Source organism: Chamaea fasciata, unplaced genomic scaffold (genome assembly GCF_029207755.1).
Source record: "Chamaea fasciata isolate MVZ Bird 193981 ecotype frontalis unplaced genomic scaffold, bChaFas1.0.hap1 SCAF_3, whole genome shotgun sequence".
NCBI lineage: Eukaryota > Metazoa > Chordata > Aves > Passeriformes > Sylviidae > Chamaea > Chamaea fasciata.
In genome coordinates, this window is record NW_027094088.1 from 19,634,404 (window position 1) to 19,651,626 (window position 17,223).

General features: G+C 39.2%; 1 protein-coding gene across 1 annotated transcript in view; it reads right to left on the reverse strand.

Annotated features, from left to right (window-relative positions):
* Positions 1 to 1,187: 1,187 nt before the first annotated feature.
* The window catches only part of RRP15 (ribosomal RNA processing 15 homolog), a 29,172-nt gene continuing 13,136 nt past the window's right edge, over positions 1,188 to 17,223 (reverse strand). Inside the window, exon 5 of the mRNA XM_066178245.1 lies at positions 1,188 to 9,405. Within this exon, the coding sequence (XP_066034342.1) occupies positions 9,253 to 9,405 (153 nt within the window). The 3' untranslated portion in view covers positions 1,188 to 9,252. The remainder of the gene's footprint in view (positions 9,406 to 17,223) is intronic.

Sequence of the window (17,223 nt, forward strand, 5' to 3'; positions counted from 1 at the left end):
TGACTACCTGTTAGTTTCAAAAGCTGCTGGGACTATCAGGCACTGAAGGTTAACTCAGCTTACATTTATCTCTTCCCTGTGCCTCTGTGAAATGGCCTTGTCCTGTGGGGCTGCTGTCAGTAGAAGCTTTGTAAGTTAAAAAGTGGGAATGGGCCCTTAGCATGCATATGGGAAAAGAACAGAACTTATCTGTTTTGGGGCTTTTAATTCAATACAATACTGTCTTTTTTACATATTAATTTTTTTTTTAATAAACACTAACTGTTTATTAGAAAAACAGAGACACCTGGAAAGTTACTTCACTAAATGTAAAGGTTTCATGTTTCCTATTAAGTTAAAAATTATGTGGTCAGGATTTTACAATTTGTGGTTTCTTTTTAGATTGTTTTGGTTATACGCAAATGCACTGTGCAAAATACAAAGGCAATAATCTTTCTAAAACTGCTGACGACCAGGTCATTAAGTAAGGTGGCTGGTCATATTTCATAAACTAAAGAACATTGTTGGAAGAGGAATAACTTTTAAAAGTTAAGAGGTGACTTTTGTAAATTCTCACACTGATGACGAGTGTAGGATGATTGCACAATTAATTCTTTGTGGCACACAGAGAAATTTGCAGCCCTAACTGTGGTCGTGTAGAATCTCAGCCATTCTGATGCAGGGTGCTAGGGAAAAAAAAAAAGTTCTGAATTCTCCTTTTTATAAAAATAGACGTATAAAGGTTCAACTCGGAGAGCCAAGGTGGCACCTAATAAAGGTGAGGCAAAGAGGAGATGACAAATAATGGAAAATTGTAATATATACTATAATAAAACCTTAGATTTTACTGTTTATTATCCTTAGTGAAGTCCATACCTCTGTGCTGCACATTTCATTAGTGTGCGCTGTAACGCCTGGATGAATTTGAGAGCAAACCCTGCTGACCTTACTAATACAAGCAGCCCCAGGATTGCATTTCACACAACCACAGCCCATTCCTGCAGCACTCATGTTCCAGCAGATAAAGGCTATTTTATAGAACATGCTGTTTGACACGCAAGACTGCTACCCATATACATATGTAACTAACTACTTGTCAACTTGCAAATCCAAGGTATGTTTCCAATATATATATATATAAAAAGAGATAATTGATTTGTGTGAACCAGAACTTCTTTTAAATATATATGGAACAAATATAAAATATATAACAGGAATAAGAACTTTTATTTTTATACATATTTATAGATACACACACATTTTTGTGTACTTACAAATATAGATATTCATACATACATACCTAAATACATAAAGAAAGTTCTCATTCCTACAAATAGATTTAATCATTTCAGTGGAAACAGTCACAAGGGTAGTCAACAGGATCTGATCCAAAAAGCCATTCAGGTGTCATCCCTGAGAACTTATGGAATGGCATCATCTCTCACCTTCAAGTAAGAAGACAAAGCTGTAATGTCCACACAGCAGTGTATAGTCTGTGTTTAAAACTGCACCTTAAAAAAAGACATCTAGAATGCAGTTAACCCCAAAAAATCTGTTACCAAAGACCACCAAAAATACCCCAAAACAACAACAACTACTGGAACTGTAGACAGGACACCTCACGCCAGAATGACTAAAATCTGAAGCAAAGGGGGAAAAAATCTTATGGATAAAAGGAAAAAGGGAACAGAAAGGAGCAACACCATTAGTCTGTATTTCAGTGGTATGTCATTCTTCACATGGCTGGGATTTTACAACTCCTAAAACAGCTTCTCTCCAGTAAAGTTGCACCCTGTCTCCACAGAGTACAGCCAGACATTAGGGGTCTAGGGAATCATCAACAGCCAAAACCCCATATCCTAAAAACATACACATTTTCCATAAAGGCTGCACACATCAGTGCTGCATCCAAAGAGGTTTCTGCTTCCAACAGCTGATTTCCAGCTTTGAATCAGTTAAGATTCAAGTCTTCATAAAAACTTTGCCAGAAAAGTTTCCCCATGGTTACACCTCCAGGAGTTTGATCCCCTCATGTGCTTTCCCAAATCTGCTTGTCAACCTTGAGGATGCCACACTAATCTTCTATGTATCATTCCAGTTTTAGTCTATATGCCACTGAAAAAGAGGCCTTCCTTAATCCTAGCACCTGTGGTTTTAATCACCACAGGAAATCCTGTTTCCACTTAAGTCAGTAAGACTTAAATATCAGCAGAGGAAAATGATCAGATTCACTAACTAAAAATAAAAATAATTAAAATAAGACAGAGAAATATAAGCTCAGTGGTTTATAAACCAGAGGGCCTTGACATCTACTTATAGCAAGCATGACAAAGTAAAGACAGTAGGGTAAAAGTCATCCCTTTAATCTCAAGGTTTGAACTCGTGACCTGCATCTCCTTCTCAGTATTGCAGCTGTTGCCTTCTATTTCTGAACTGCATGGTGATGATTTGGGTTATACCTCGTTAAGTAACGCACAAATGATATCTGTAAATATTGGATTCCTAACAGAGCATCCACTGGAGTTTATTCAACAAATTAAAACCATGTAACTCAAGTCAGAATGTGCACCCAGATTGCGCTGTTAAGGTTTAAGAAAATTACGTGTATAGCAAGATTAATTGGCAGCAACTTCAAAAATGGGCCAGCCAGTAATGCCATATTTAAATCATATTCTGCAGCTACAAAAAACAAATAGCTCTGGGTCTGGCATCCTGACTCCTTCACAAGCTGCCTATGCAGTCTGCACAGATGAAAAGCTCTAATAAGCTAACACAATTTCAGAAATGTTTTTTTCTTAATGGTTTTTAAGCAAGACGTGATCAAGAACATCCTAGAAAGCTTACAGAAAGCAATGCATTGTTTCGTGTTACCTCATGAAACAAAACTAAACCTACAACCAAACCAGACCTCCTGCAGTACTAGGCTTTTGTGCTGCACTCACCAGGTAAGTGCACAGGTCTTTGCCTCTCAGCCTTACACATTTTTAAACCCATTTTCTATGCCTGGATACTGAAATCAATGAATGCAGTATTCCTGAATGGCTGATTAGACGACTTCCTCCTAGACAGATGATCGTTTGAGCTTGGTGACTCCATCTAGAATGAGAACAGAAAGATCTATTTCTGTATTAGTAATTTTGATCCATATCCAGATTATTTTAGAGCTGGATCTTGAACAGGCCACCTCTGCAGAGTGGCAAAGATATTCAATATTTGCTTCTCCTAAATCAATGATCTTTTAGATGGGATTGCAATTAAAGTAACCTTCTCCCCTGGTTTTAGCTGGGGTCTATGGACTAGTCTCTAAACCGGTCATGGGTACTGTATCATCATGGATACAGACTGATAGCTGAAATGCCTCCTCTCACAAATTCCAGTGTCATGTGAATACCCACCTTGTCAACAATTAAATCAGAGTATAAAAATGCCTACAAATTGGCTGCAAATGTGCATCAGATGAGTAGTGTCTCACATAGGAGTCCACAAGCTCATCACTGCAGTCCTATGAAATTAAAAACAATTAATTCATCATGGGACAGATAGTCCAGAAATATGCTTCAGCAGGAACTGAGGTGAATGAGAATCGAAGACAACAGCCTGTGTCTGGGAGACAAAATATTGACATAGAAAGTAACACATTTCCCTTCTTACTTGAACCATTTTCTTCACATAAAACGTGTTCCACTTCTTTCATTCTAGGCAATGACACCAAAATTTAAAATGAAAGAACACTCCAGCAGTTAAAAAAAAAATTTAAAAAGGCAAAACGTAGCAGATGGAGAGAACAGCAGTGGCACTGGCAATCCTGGTCTGACCTGCTGGTTGCAGTGCTACAACATCAGAAAGATGTCCAGCATCTTGCAAGGCCTGACCAATCCCTTTCTAACACAATCTACAAGAAAGAATATCAATATGTCATCCTCCCAGTTTTAGCAATGTTCACACTGGAAGTATATTTATACTTGGGTCTAATACATTGTTTTGGCTGACTAATGCATCCTTAAATTGAGGATCTTGTCTGAAGGTTCTGAAAAATCTTCAGTCTTTTTCTGTTAATCATGAAGAGACACTTCAGAATTTTATGAAGTCTTTTCTTAATTAATAAGTATTTCTTTCATAAGGATGTATCACATTTCAGCAGGTAGTGTCAAATATTTCACTCCACTAAAAAACCCCCATATACAAAACCACACTGTTGTTACCTTTCGTTCAAAACTCCACTACTGCAGCAATATTACACTACTGTGCAATGTGAACCTCTTCTGAAGCTCATTGGGGTTATAAGTGAGGATGCAGAGTACCCCGTGGTGGAAAGACTGGCAACGTGTGTTTGATTGCCCTTCTCCTCCAAGCAGCCCCGTGACGTGTGACTGGGAAGGTGCTATGGGCAGGTATGTCAAAGGCTCAATTACCAACAGCTCAGCGACTCAGCTCTCCAGTGACAGTTTTCATTCAGTGCCTGACCTCAGGCACCCTTCCTGAAATGGACACAGGCCAGTTCTTGTCCCTGGACATAGGGTATCCTAAGAAAAAGGCTGCTTCACTGCCCACAAAACTTGCAATTTATGGATCACTTAAAAACCAAAGAAAATCCTCTTGAGATAAACTGTACTCAACATGAAAGTCAATGCAAAATCCACATAATCAGGAAAGCTTTTTACTATCTTGCTGCTTGCATGAAGAAGCACTTTTAAGCTTTTCTGTTCTGAACTGAGAATGTCCTTTATCAGGATAGAAAAGCAAAGTTCAAAACAAGAGGGTGACTAAACAGCCACGGGCCTTAAGTCACAATCACGATAATATTCATAATGCACTTTATAAAGGCCTCATAAATGGCTGGTGGAGTCTTTAAGTACATTAGATTTTAGAACTACGGCAAACAACCATGTTACTTTCTACTTATGATCACACACGCCTACAGTATATGACTTACAGAACCATTAACATAACATCAGCAGGTTTTATATTTAACCTTTTCGTAATTACAGCATGAAGTTTCTGATAAGAAGTGTAACCGGTTTATCTTGCAAGTGAACACTTTCTATTAATTATTCAGCTACTTCTGAGAATACTATGTAAGAAATCCTAGTGGTATGAAAACCTTAATGCAAGTCTGATCCTGGTTATCAGTTCACAATTAACACCACCACATTTACTGAAAACATAGTGAAGAAAACACTAAGAAAATGTTGTAAAATGATGCTCCAAAAGTTCATGCACTGGTATGAGAGAATAGGCTATTGAACCAACTGTGCCACTGTGAAGAAATAATGCTTTTTATGAGTATTCCTAAAAAAACCTTCCAAAGTGCCTCTTGGAAACTGCTTGTGCTTATGGGTTCATATTGATCAAAGTGCCCTAATTCATTTAACAATTTTGTATCCAACAGGTTAAACACATGGATTTAAACAAAAATTGGTCTTTTCAAGGGATGGAGCATTACACAAACAGAAGGAACTTTCGTGTTGAAGGTATTCAGTTTGACTGGAGTTTCATTTGTAACGTGGTCCTGAAGACAGAAAAGCAATTGAAAAGATGCATTTCAAAACAATTCTTTATCTAAGAAGTATCAGCCATTGCTAAAAGTCTGAAGAGTAATAAAGAAAAAGCCCTCATATGCTGGAACACTTACAGAGGTGAAACATTAGTTTACATGCTGCAAGAGGTTAGAAGCCACTGCTTTAGAACAGCAGTAAATGAAATGTACAGTCTTCCACCATCTGTTAATCAAGAACTTGCTCAGTCTCCAGTGTCTGAGGTCTTAGACTCCCGAGTTTAACATCTTATTTAGCACAAGGACCCAATCTGTGTAACATGATCCTGAGTCTCCACTACCTCAAACCTTCTCCTGGCCCTCTCACTCCTTACCTCAGCAAGTCTTGAAATCATTGAGCAATTTGCAGGGATTGGAAGTGAACAACACTGATGACTGCTCTGTGTGTATATTAACTGTGCCAGGACTCATTTCATAAGAATGAGAAGTTTGTCATTTTCAGTTGTGCAGAGTGTTTTGTGCCAGATGACTTCTGCCTTCCTCCCCGGAGATCGCTACTGAGCCAGCTCCAAACAGATGCAGCCCTACAGACCACCTTCTTCTGGAAGCATCAGATAGGCAAGAAACTTTTATGGCCTCCAAACAATTAATTTCTCTCTTTAAAACAAATCAGACAAAAAGACCTATCTTCACCAGGAAGCAGCTTCCAGCTCTTTTGTTCTGCTCATCTTGTGAAACCCAGGAGAAACTGCTTCACAGCTGCACAAGTAGGAGCTCTTCCCTCCAGGTCTTAGCAGAGAAGATGCTGTGGTACAGTGGCAACAGGCACAACAAGGATATTCCATCACCACTCCCAAATTGTTTCCCTAACAGGAGGCTGAAGAAAAGCAGGGACAAGACAGTTATTTTTTTCCATAGGCCAACTCATGCTTTCCTTGCTGAAAAAAAGTTAGCACAATTAATGTGAAGAGAAATTAGACCAGGGGACAAGAGACATGGGGAAGAGCTGACCCTGTGCCTTCTCTTATTAAACAAAACCCTTGCTTTGCGTGCAATCCATAGAATATTAAACTTTACATACTCTGGAATTGGCTTGAAGCCTAACAAAACTGGAACCACCCCATCCTTATTGGCTTTATATAGATAGGTACAGAAATATACAAAGTTGAGATGATTCATGCTCTCTGGAATGAAGGGCAGCAGCACAGCTTTGCTTGAGCAGAGATATTCATGGGAGCAGGAATAACAGAGCGAGCACTCTGACTGCTGGGAAAAGCTGCTGAAGATTGTTCTTGGTAGCTGTTGAAGAGGAAGAACATTACTGAAAAAGGGGGTAGGGCAGCCCAGAGAAGAGACTGGAAGGTGCCTGGATCTTTTGAACTGCTAGTCAACAAAAACAAAACTTGTGAAATAAAGCAGCCTAAAATCAAAATATGTAGTTAGCAATTTTAGCAATTCTCAGAGCTTCTAGTCATATGGCACAAAAAAAGGACAAGGCAAAGACAAGGCACAGTATAAAATTTCAATAACTACTCAATATACATAAAAATCTAAGTATTATGCTTCTTAAAAGGCAAGAAATGCTCTCCACATTTAGACTATGCACTCTAAATGAAATAGAAGCTCAAAATACCTTTAGCAATATTGATAGGTTCTACATTTTTCTTAAAACACACAAGAGACACTTCAAGGCTTTAATCAAAACATTACTCCAAAAATGCACAAATAAACACCCAAGTATTCCAAAAGTATTTGGAAAGCATTCTGAAATTTTTAATAATCACCTCAGGATGTCGCAGTTCCTAAGGAAAACTTAAGATTATTTTCCAGAAGTTTGATTATGGAAAGAAACTGTTGATATGAAACTAGGGAACAACTGTAGATTTAAAGGTGTTGATGTAATTTTTCCACAGAAAGCAGCAGAACTCTGTAGAGAGAAAGCAGTGTCAGGTTAGAATGTTGTGCTGCTTCATGGTCTCAAACCCCATCGCAGCACATTTTTACACTGCACTAATGACATGGTGACACTCACTGCACAGCTGTACAGATGTTGAGCCTTCAGAAGCTGGGATAACCATATGTCAAAATTCTGTGGTTTTGCCACTTGGTATTTTGGGTGTGTGCCTTCATTTGTGATAATAAATATCAAGCCACAAACTAATGTCTCCTCAGATTTCTAATATGTTTAACACTCAAAACAGCTTGAAAATCTAAACATTTCTCCCGTTAGCTTTGAGTTCTCCTGAAAGAATTGCGCTACAATATATACCATATGAATAGGCTAGGGATAAGACAATGATTGCCAGTTATTGGGATGGATTTCTCTGCCATTTTGTACCCCTATTTTTTATCCTCCAGTACACACAAAGTTCAAACAATGCCTTTGTTACGAAAATCTAAATCCTACTGCACGTTTCAATGCTGAAGACTGAAAATTTCAAAATTGCTCCTAATCATATCTTGCCTATAAGCAGGTACAAAGAAAGGTTTGTCTGAAAAGCATCTGTAGAAAAGGACAGAACAGTACCATGTATTTTAACTATCAATTAATAGGCCCCACAGCTTTTTTTTCACATAGCAAATGGGGAAATGTGATAGCAAAGTTAAACAAATGACACAGTATCAGTCAGTAAGTCTGGAACAGCAAAGGCAGCAGAATTCAACCCCAGCTTCTCGTTCAGAACACCCTTACACCACACAATTCCTTCTGTATGCACACGCTTACATAAAATATATTCTTATTACGTGTGCTAGCTTCTGCACCTCTCCAGCCAACAACTACTGAGGAGAAATTGCTGTAGCTTAAACAAAGGCAATCATGTTATCCTGACAGATGGCTTCCAAATTTGTTACTGTTATGGCCCACACCTAAGAGGAAGGGCTCTGGTTTGACCCTTTGCAGACCGGAGGAATTAAATCTGACTTAGCATTAGAGCTGACTAAACCCACAGGATGAATCTTGGAGCTCCGGCTCCTCACTGAAAAAGGCCAGAACACCACAACTGCCAATGAAGCAACAGGGAACACAATTTTCTGTGGTATTGCTAGGAAAGCTCTCCCTCCCCAGTGAAACCAATGACTGTCCTTTCCTCTCCTACCAGACTCCTAGCTTATATAATCTCAGACTTGCAATGAAAAAAACATATATACATACATATATAAACACTAAAACCTATCAGTAGGGTCAAGTCTCTCTCTTTACAATTCTGTTTTCAGTTGTCTCCAGTCAAATTAATGCTCTAAGACCAGAACTATCACATTAATGGTTACTTTCCTTTATTATCTACAGAACCTTTTCTGGCCAAAGTAGTAAAGACTCTATAGGAGTCTGATAACTTTACAAGGTGATGGCATTTCTGTGTTTATTGTAAGCCATTTCTATTGCAAATTGCAACAACTTTTCAAAGTGCAGCAGTGATTTGGAAATGCAGGCACACTAATACATCAATTGCCATGACTAATGTATAAACTTTTAATGACCTTGGCAAAATCCATCTTTCATTGGGCAAGTGCCACTATTTTGACTGTACAAAATGTTTTGGAAATATGTTGAAAATTATACTTGTTTTGGAAAATATTTCAGGATTTCAGTATAGCAAATGGAGCTATATTAAATAAAAGTTTGACATGGAGGAGAAAACACTCCAAGGTTGTGTAAGTCCTTTTTTTTTTTTTCTTTTAAAAGAGGTATCCTCCAAGTGTTGTACATTCATAGAATGCTGACTTTTTATCCAAACTTAAGAAGATAAAATATGATCTTGAATGGTTTTCAGTTTCATTCAGTCACTGTCATCTTCTTGTTTCAGACCACCTCCTTCTTCACCGTTGCCCTCTCCATCGCTTTCCTTGTCCCAGTCCTTCATTGATGCTCCCATCATGAAGTCATCACGCAATATATTCCATTCTGGCCCCTCTTCAGACTTCACTTCACCCTGAATATTTGAGGGGAAGAGAAGAAAGAACAGAGGAATATGAGATAAATGTGAAAAGCAGTAAAAGATGCAAGGTCTCTATGCAATCAAAATAACATCTCCTAAAATCAGCAGACCGAGGGCCAGCTCTTTGTGCAAATGATACAGAAACAAGCAGAACAACCAAAAATGACTTGATGCTAAAATGCAAACTTGTTTTAACCAACCAGTAAAAGAAATATGGAAACAAAACAAATTATTCCTCATGGATGAAACAGTCAACCCTGGGCATGGCTTCCTTTATTAAAATCTTTCTTGGCAATCAGAATGGATTCATGATATCATTTATTAACCCCCAGATGCTGCTTCATTAGAACACTTCTTGGCACATTTCTAAAACACAAATATGGATTTAATAAAGGCATAACCCCCCCAAATTTAATATTTAACATATTCGGTGATACGTGAACCAAATCCCCTTTATGTGAATTATTACCTCACTACCTGGGCTTGTCATATGGTACAAAGCTGCCTCTAAAAGAAACAAAGTTGATCTACTCTTAGCAAGCCAACAACACCTTACTCCAAATTTCCTACCTCTTGGAAGTGGATAAACTCGAGGCCAAGTGCACGGAGTGGGGAATAATAAAGAAGAGGGCCGGGAGTGTAGTTTCAGGTTAGCACTGAACACAGCGCTTGGCCGCGGCTCCCGGAGGTGACAGATCACGTTTGGGCAGTGCAACAGCCCCATCCTGTGGCAACGCTTTCCAACAACAGCTGGAAGCTATGCTTCCAACCCCACCGGAGGAAAACACCGAGAGCTGCTCAACGCACGAAGAATTTATTTCAGTGTTTACGTCTTAGCAGCAAAACATTTCTGAGGAACGACACGGCTCAGGGTCCAGCAGGCAAGCAAAAACTTGTCCTACCAATGTGGAAGTGGGGGGACTGAAAACACTTCATTTAGTTCTGCAGGGTCTTTGAAAATAAAGTTCACACTGACACCCCAGGGCAGGCTTTCCCCACTCGCCTGCTCCAAAGGAGGGGACTTCAGTGTCCTCTGCGGACAAGATTTGCCTGCTGGATGCAAAACCTGCAGTAAATGTATGATCACTGTAGACATCTGTCCGTGCCTCTTCTCTGTCATACAGCTAGGAATGTGATACCACTGCACAGCAAAGCTGAAGCCTGTGGGAATCAATGTTTGGGATAGAGCAGCATATAGAATTTGACAGCAGAAGAGAAATTAAGAATGAGGGTTCATTACTGTAAATAAAACACATCCTATCACACCATCACAAGTTATATGAGTGCAAAAAATCTGCCAAACAAGGTATGTGTTTTTAACAGGTAATCAAAGCAGATTACATGTGACTTCTGCAGTTCTTTATGAAACACTGCCCTCACAAGAATAGGATAACAAGTCTTAACACTTTTCTTCCCAAAAGGAATTTCCCAGGGCCCTGCTCAATAAAGAGAAACTCTACAGCTATTCCTCAAGATGTTTGCACTGGGTTTGGGTTTAGGGTTTGCTTTTGTGCCTTCACAGATGCTCTCATTAATGGCTACTCCAATCCAACAATTCCCCTTTTCCAAAGGGTAGTGCCTCCTAACCACTTTCCACTCTTGCAGCAATTTGCTTCAAGTGCTACACCCAGTAAACCTAAAATCATCTCAGAAAGGGAAATCGATTATCTGGAATTAAAGAGCTACAGATAAGGTAGGTCCCTAGGAAGACCTTAAAATTTTCACAGGGGAATCATCTGTATTTTTATGATAGTGCAAACACGGGTAGTCTGTCCTGGGATGCAAGGAGAGGGTAACTATTGTTTTCCTCCTTTTTAACGGCTTGCAGTTGTACATGTTTGCCTTTGCAGAGTAAAGAATAGTTTAAAAAAAAAAATCACAAAAATCTCCAAGTTCTTTCCGTTTTTAATCCCAGATCTTTGATAAATCACTATCTGAACAGGGAAATTTAAGAGAGTTGAATCTGAAATACTTAAATGGAAATATCCCATATTTTTTACAAAACAATCTACATTTTTTGTTTACAATAACAAACCCAACAGAATTCCATTTTTTCCCAGATGTGCAGAACAGGGATTTTTTTTTCTTATTTTGTTTTGGTTTTTAAACAGCACAGAAGGAGTAGATTATTATCAGCAATGACAGTTGCAGGCTCAGGGTTTGAAAAGCTCAATCCTCAAATTCATCACAAGCTACTATTCAGCAACCATTAGCCCTTCTTTCTGGCTATGTCAAGGGGACAACAGGACAAAAGCGGGACTTCAACAAAAGAGGGATGCTGATCCTCCATAGCATTACCCATTATGAAAGGCACCACAAAGGCCTGAATAGAGTCTTACAACAAGCCCGAAGGAGAAAGACAGAGGTAGCATGTTCATGCCTCAAAGATGGAGATTTAATGCTTGAAAGCAAATATTTAATCAATTTTAAGCATGCTTCCAAGTGAAGAAAATGCCTTGTTTAGTATCTTCATTCCTAACTCATTTACTATTCTATTTTCCCCTCCAAAATAAAATAAGAACTCTCCAAATCTACTGCAGCACAAAACATTCCCAAAGTCTTAAGAAAATATGCAGCAAGAGTATTTGTATAATTAACAATTAGTTGAACTGTAACATCTCTCCCCAACTTGCTTTATGTAAGAATGTTAATACCATTGGGTTTTCAATGCCATAATCTAGTTTCATCTAAATAAAACAAAACTGATTCTTGGCACGTGGAAAATAAACCAGCTTTCAATCTACACAAATGCTTTTGAACTCCCAGTCAGCTGTTCATGCATATCTCACTACAACACTGAAGTCCCCTTTGAACATCCCCAAATGAAAACAAAGCAGGCTATATAAACAACAGAGTGTAATGCTACATAATGTGAATCCCTCAGTAAGGCAAGGAGTGAAAAATTCTCCTGTTGCTTTTTTTCCTCTTCTCTTTTATGCATTGGAATTGGGTTCCTTCGCCAGAAGGGTGTGGCAACCTATTTCAAAAGGTCTGAGAGGCAGCAATTAGTAAAATACCTCAAGAGTCACTAGTGTGTTACTAATTGCTGGTGATGAACTTGCTATCATGAGCTGAAATAAGGCAGACCAAAGCATGCACTGTGGTTTCTCTAGTGCTGATACTTGCTCTGATGGACTCACAGTCCAGTTGAAAAGTGTTCATATAAATAAAATAATAAAAAAAAAAGAAGAAAAACCCCAAACTTTGCCTACTTACTAGGCTATCTCAGCATTAGCTGAAGTCTCACACAAGTAGGGCTCTGTAGTGGGGACATACTTCCTGTAATTCTGTTTTGAAGACATATTCTCTAAAATCTGCACCAGGACAAGAGGAACTGAAATTCTTGGCCAGGTCCTAATAGAACCACCAAACAAAGCTCCAAACTAAGCTCCAACAAAGTTTAGTTCGGTCACTTAGAACAAGCAGCTGACCCTTGTGGGATCCAGGCTGGAACTGCCTCCTGGATGCTTTTAAAGGAATTGGTCTATGAAACCCTCATGGTAGCAGCAGCAGCTATTTGATCAAGTTAGAAATCTCCCTGGTTTTGTTCATTTCTTTACCACCACAAAAAACTGGAGCTACAAAATTTGCTCTTGGTAAATGGCAAGACAGTATCTTCAACTGAAACCTGCCAAACTCAACACTGGAGCTGTGGCAGAAAGCACTGACACCGAGGTGTGGGATAAATCCTCTCTGCCCCTCCTGAAGCAGGGTACCTGCCAGAGCTTTTCAGAACCTTATGCTCAAGCAGACCAAAGTCCGTAGTGGTTATTGTAAGTGATGCGCCTTGAAAACAGACAGAAGACAGCATTTCACTCCACTGTCCACCAGCTTGTGTCATTTGGGCACACTCCAGCTTCTGAAAAGCAGCAAACGCACCTACAGCACCGTGGAGATTCCCCGAGAGCTGTGTCCAGAAGACAGGAACTCCAGGGTATTAACAAAGGAACATTTTTCAGACCTAGGGATTACAATCAGCACACTGGACTCCCATGCCTTTGCTCTGTGTATAAGATGAAATGCCAGAGCTTGCAGGGGCATCTCTCTTTACCATCACCTACAATAAATGTTTATTTGTAACTGTCAGGGAAGGAATTTCTAACATAAATATCTCTCAAGCAACAACTTTAAGCACTAAGAAAACAATTCTAACTTGTCTAATTAATCTGAACTGCCTCCCCAGGTTCCTCTGTTTTGCTCAACACAAACATTTAAGACCTTGAGACACAGCGAAGCTTTTGTCATGGGGAAGAAGTTAAAAAGTGTAACTGCCAGAACACATTCTCACATACATCTGACAATTACCTTCCCTGTCAGCCTGCATCTTGCTCTGAATGACTGCTGCTATTCTGGTCCTCATTCCCAGTGTAAACTGAGCTCAAAAACCCCCAAATGAACAGCACAGGCATACACTGAGGTGTGCGAAATCTCAGTGTAAAATAATAATAATAAAAATAATAGCAATAATAATAATACCCCAACTTGGCAGAAGAGAGGGAAGGAATGAAAAACAAAGAACACCAGCATAATCATTTCTCCTAAGTTCATTTTAAGCAATATGCGAGCTCACAGGCTAAGAAAATAAATTCCCTTCAGGCTGAGCAGAAATGAAAAAAAAACTGCAGCCAAAGTATCTGAAGCAGAAATATAAGCAGAAAACAAACTGTAATGCTTTTTAACAAGAAAACGATACTTGGGTTTGATCATTAGTGCTGCCTGCAACTTTACCTGATTTGAATTGCAGCAAGATCTCGACTCGAAGAAAGGTTCCTATGTAAGCCTGATCCCAAACAGCCAAAATCCCACAAACCTGCAAGCTGAGAATACAACCTGCACCGCTATTATCTTGAACTTCTGAACTGAATTCTCACAGCAACTCACTCTGAGAAGCATTTTCAAGCTTGCATAATATGTGAGCTGCACAACAGAAATCTATTCTGCTGCAGTATAATTCTGCACAATCATTTATTCCTTAGGGTGAGAGTTATTCAATACCCATTTGCATTCTCTCTCTCAATGAGAAATTAAGAGCAGCTGAACTAAACTGCCCTGGTTTACTCGAAGTGACACCACACTGTGGGTATCAACTGTGGCACAGGGATTTACTCAGATCACAAACTCTCATACACACCAGAATCTGGTCTGGCAATTCCAGTAAATAAATCTAAGAATGAAATTTTTTTTACAGTGTGTTTTGAGACCTGCTGTTCCTGCTCAAACTTCTCTGAAAGTAACACACTGGAATTATTACTACAAGCACAACAAGTAGTGATTTTCCTTTTGAGCACAGCCAGAAGACCACCCAGAGCTTAACGACCTGCACAAGGAATCTCCCCATCCTCACATCCTCCTCTAGGGTTTACTACAACTGGGGATGTGTGAATGAGAAGGAATGCTTTGGGTTGGCACACAGAGGCTTAAACATGGCCCAACTTTAGAAGGGTCGGAACTCAATTACAGAATTTCTAAAAACAAGTATTAATCTGGGCCTAAGCAAAGAAGAAAATTCACAAGCATCGTTATTAAATGCTCAGTTGCAAAGAAAAATCTTAGAAAAAGCTTATGAGAGAACAGATTTCCTCAGGCTTGGTTCACCAGAAATCCCAAATTATTACTTCTGTCAGGAAAAGCAAAAACATTTTAAGAATTCAAGCCTACACAGGGCCCTTCTGCACACAGGACGCTCTGGGACTCCTCAGCCATCAACAGCAGCCATCTCAGAAACCCCTGTGCTGCACAAGGAATTCCACCACATGTTGCTGCAAGACATGTTTGGCCATACTGGCATCAAGACTCCCTTCCCAGGTTTTAATGAGCATGATGTATAGCATGGGCATGCTACACCAGGAGCTGCTCACAGGCAATAAAAACTCACCTGAAAACAAGAACTCAACCAATGAAACAATCCTATAGTTAAGTTACAACACAGACACGAACTGTTACCTTTACCCATACTGGTAGTTGCCCTTGTGGAATACACTCCATAATTTGTAACTCACATTCTTTAAAACACAAGGCAAAATGACAATGTTGCAAATATGAAGTAACAACAGTTTTTCCAATTGCCAGGCCAAAACACTTCACTGACATAAAGAAGAATAAGTGGTTTTAAGTAGGTACCAAGTAAAGATTAGTTCAGAGCAGATTGCAATTACAGTAGAGTGTTATTTTAGAAAAGGTATCTGGAAAGATAGAAATAGATTCATACCTTCCCTGTGTGAGATTGTCATGCAACACTTCAAAGCAGAAAGTTTATGAACTCTTTCTATGTCTATATTTCTATTGCTACTCATTTTCAGTCCGGCTGGTTTTTGTCTCGTGTAACAACAAAACTCTTCATGACCCTCATCTATATGTGTATACCTTCACATCTGAATGCCTGCTTATCAGCAGTCACCCTACTGACAGTGAAATTTCTGCCTCCCAGTCTGGCCATTCCTATGCTTGTCTCACTCACCTGTTACTCCTACCCTTTATTCACCTGTGAATCTCCACACAGCTTTCATGCTTCATGTACTTGGCACTGCACAGCATCAGCATCAATTAATACTTGATACAAAGACTCCCTGAGTACTGTGGTTGAAAACAAAACATGATCAAGACCTTTGTACTTGAAGCAATGTGTTACACTTTCATTGCTTATCAGACAATAATCTGTATGGCCACTTAATGTAGCCAAACTAGTTGAATCATAGTTCTGACTTGGAAAACATAGTGCTGTCCATGAGAAAAAAACAACTTTTGCTAGCTAGTCATGAGCTTCAGGTCTGAGGCAAAATATTGTTCATTTTATTTTAAAATCATACTGGTAAATTACCAAGAACAATCTTATATGGACAACTCCATACCCATTTCCATCATTATTACTAAAAGGACGACAGTGAACTGAGAATTCTTCTGTTTGGATGGGATTCAAAATGAAGGAATAAAGAACTTTTCTAGAGGTGTAGCATTTCAACCCTGAAATAAATGCCACACAGCTTCTCAAAAGTAATAAAAATACTCTCCACCAGCTGGTCCTTCATTTCCTAATGTCTATTTCCCACAGTAATGAGGACATGACAGAGTTCAAAGATGAACCTAAACATCATCTCACATCCAAAACATGATTGTTACAAGCTTCACAGTCCCTAAACCACCAAGCTGTACACAGATATGGCAAGAGTGCCTAGTAAAAAACCATGCAGTCAGGATTAAGGCCTTTGCTGTGCTACCCCTCAGAAATCACATCCTCACGTCTTTCAACAGTCTAAAGTAGACAAACATTTTCCAGTCGCAACAGATTTTTCTCAGATGTCACCCATTTATGAAAGACACTTATGCACTATCTCAGCTGGGTACCTAAAATTTTCTGCAAGTTGTTATAAAAGCTTGTCTGTTGGCCCAGTAAGGAAACATGCAGACCTGCAGCTGTATGGAGTATTTCTGATTTTTTTTTTTTTAAGAATAAATTAGAAGCTTGGAAATTTTTGAATAATATGAATATCACTCAAATTTATTTCCAACAAATGATGCTAAAATCATCCCATTTTTCATTGTGATGCAGCAAGAGGCATAATGGAGTGAGTCCCAAAAGGTTGTGTCAAACAATAAAGGCTACAGTAATGACCATGCCCATCCCTTCCAGCACTTCAGAAATCATCTCACAGAACAGCTGATGAGAAAGAAGTGAGGCGAGTAAAAAGTCTCCTCCTCCTCCTGATTCAGGATTTCCACTTCTGAGTCCCAGAAGAAGTATGAGGATCCAAAAAACTTTGAGGTAGGAGGGTGAGGGAAAAAAAAACCACCCAAAACAGAGCCTACAAGGAACTA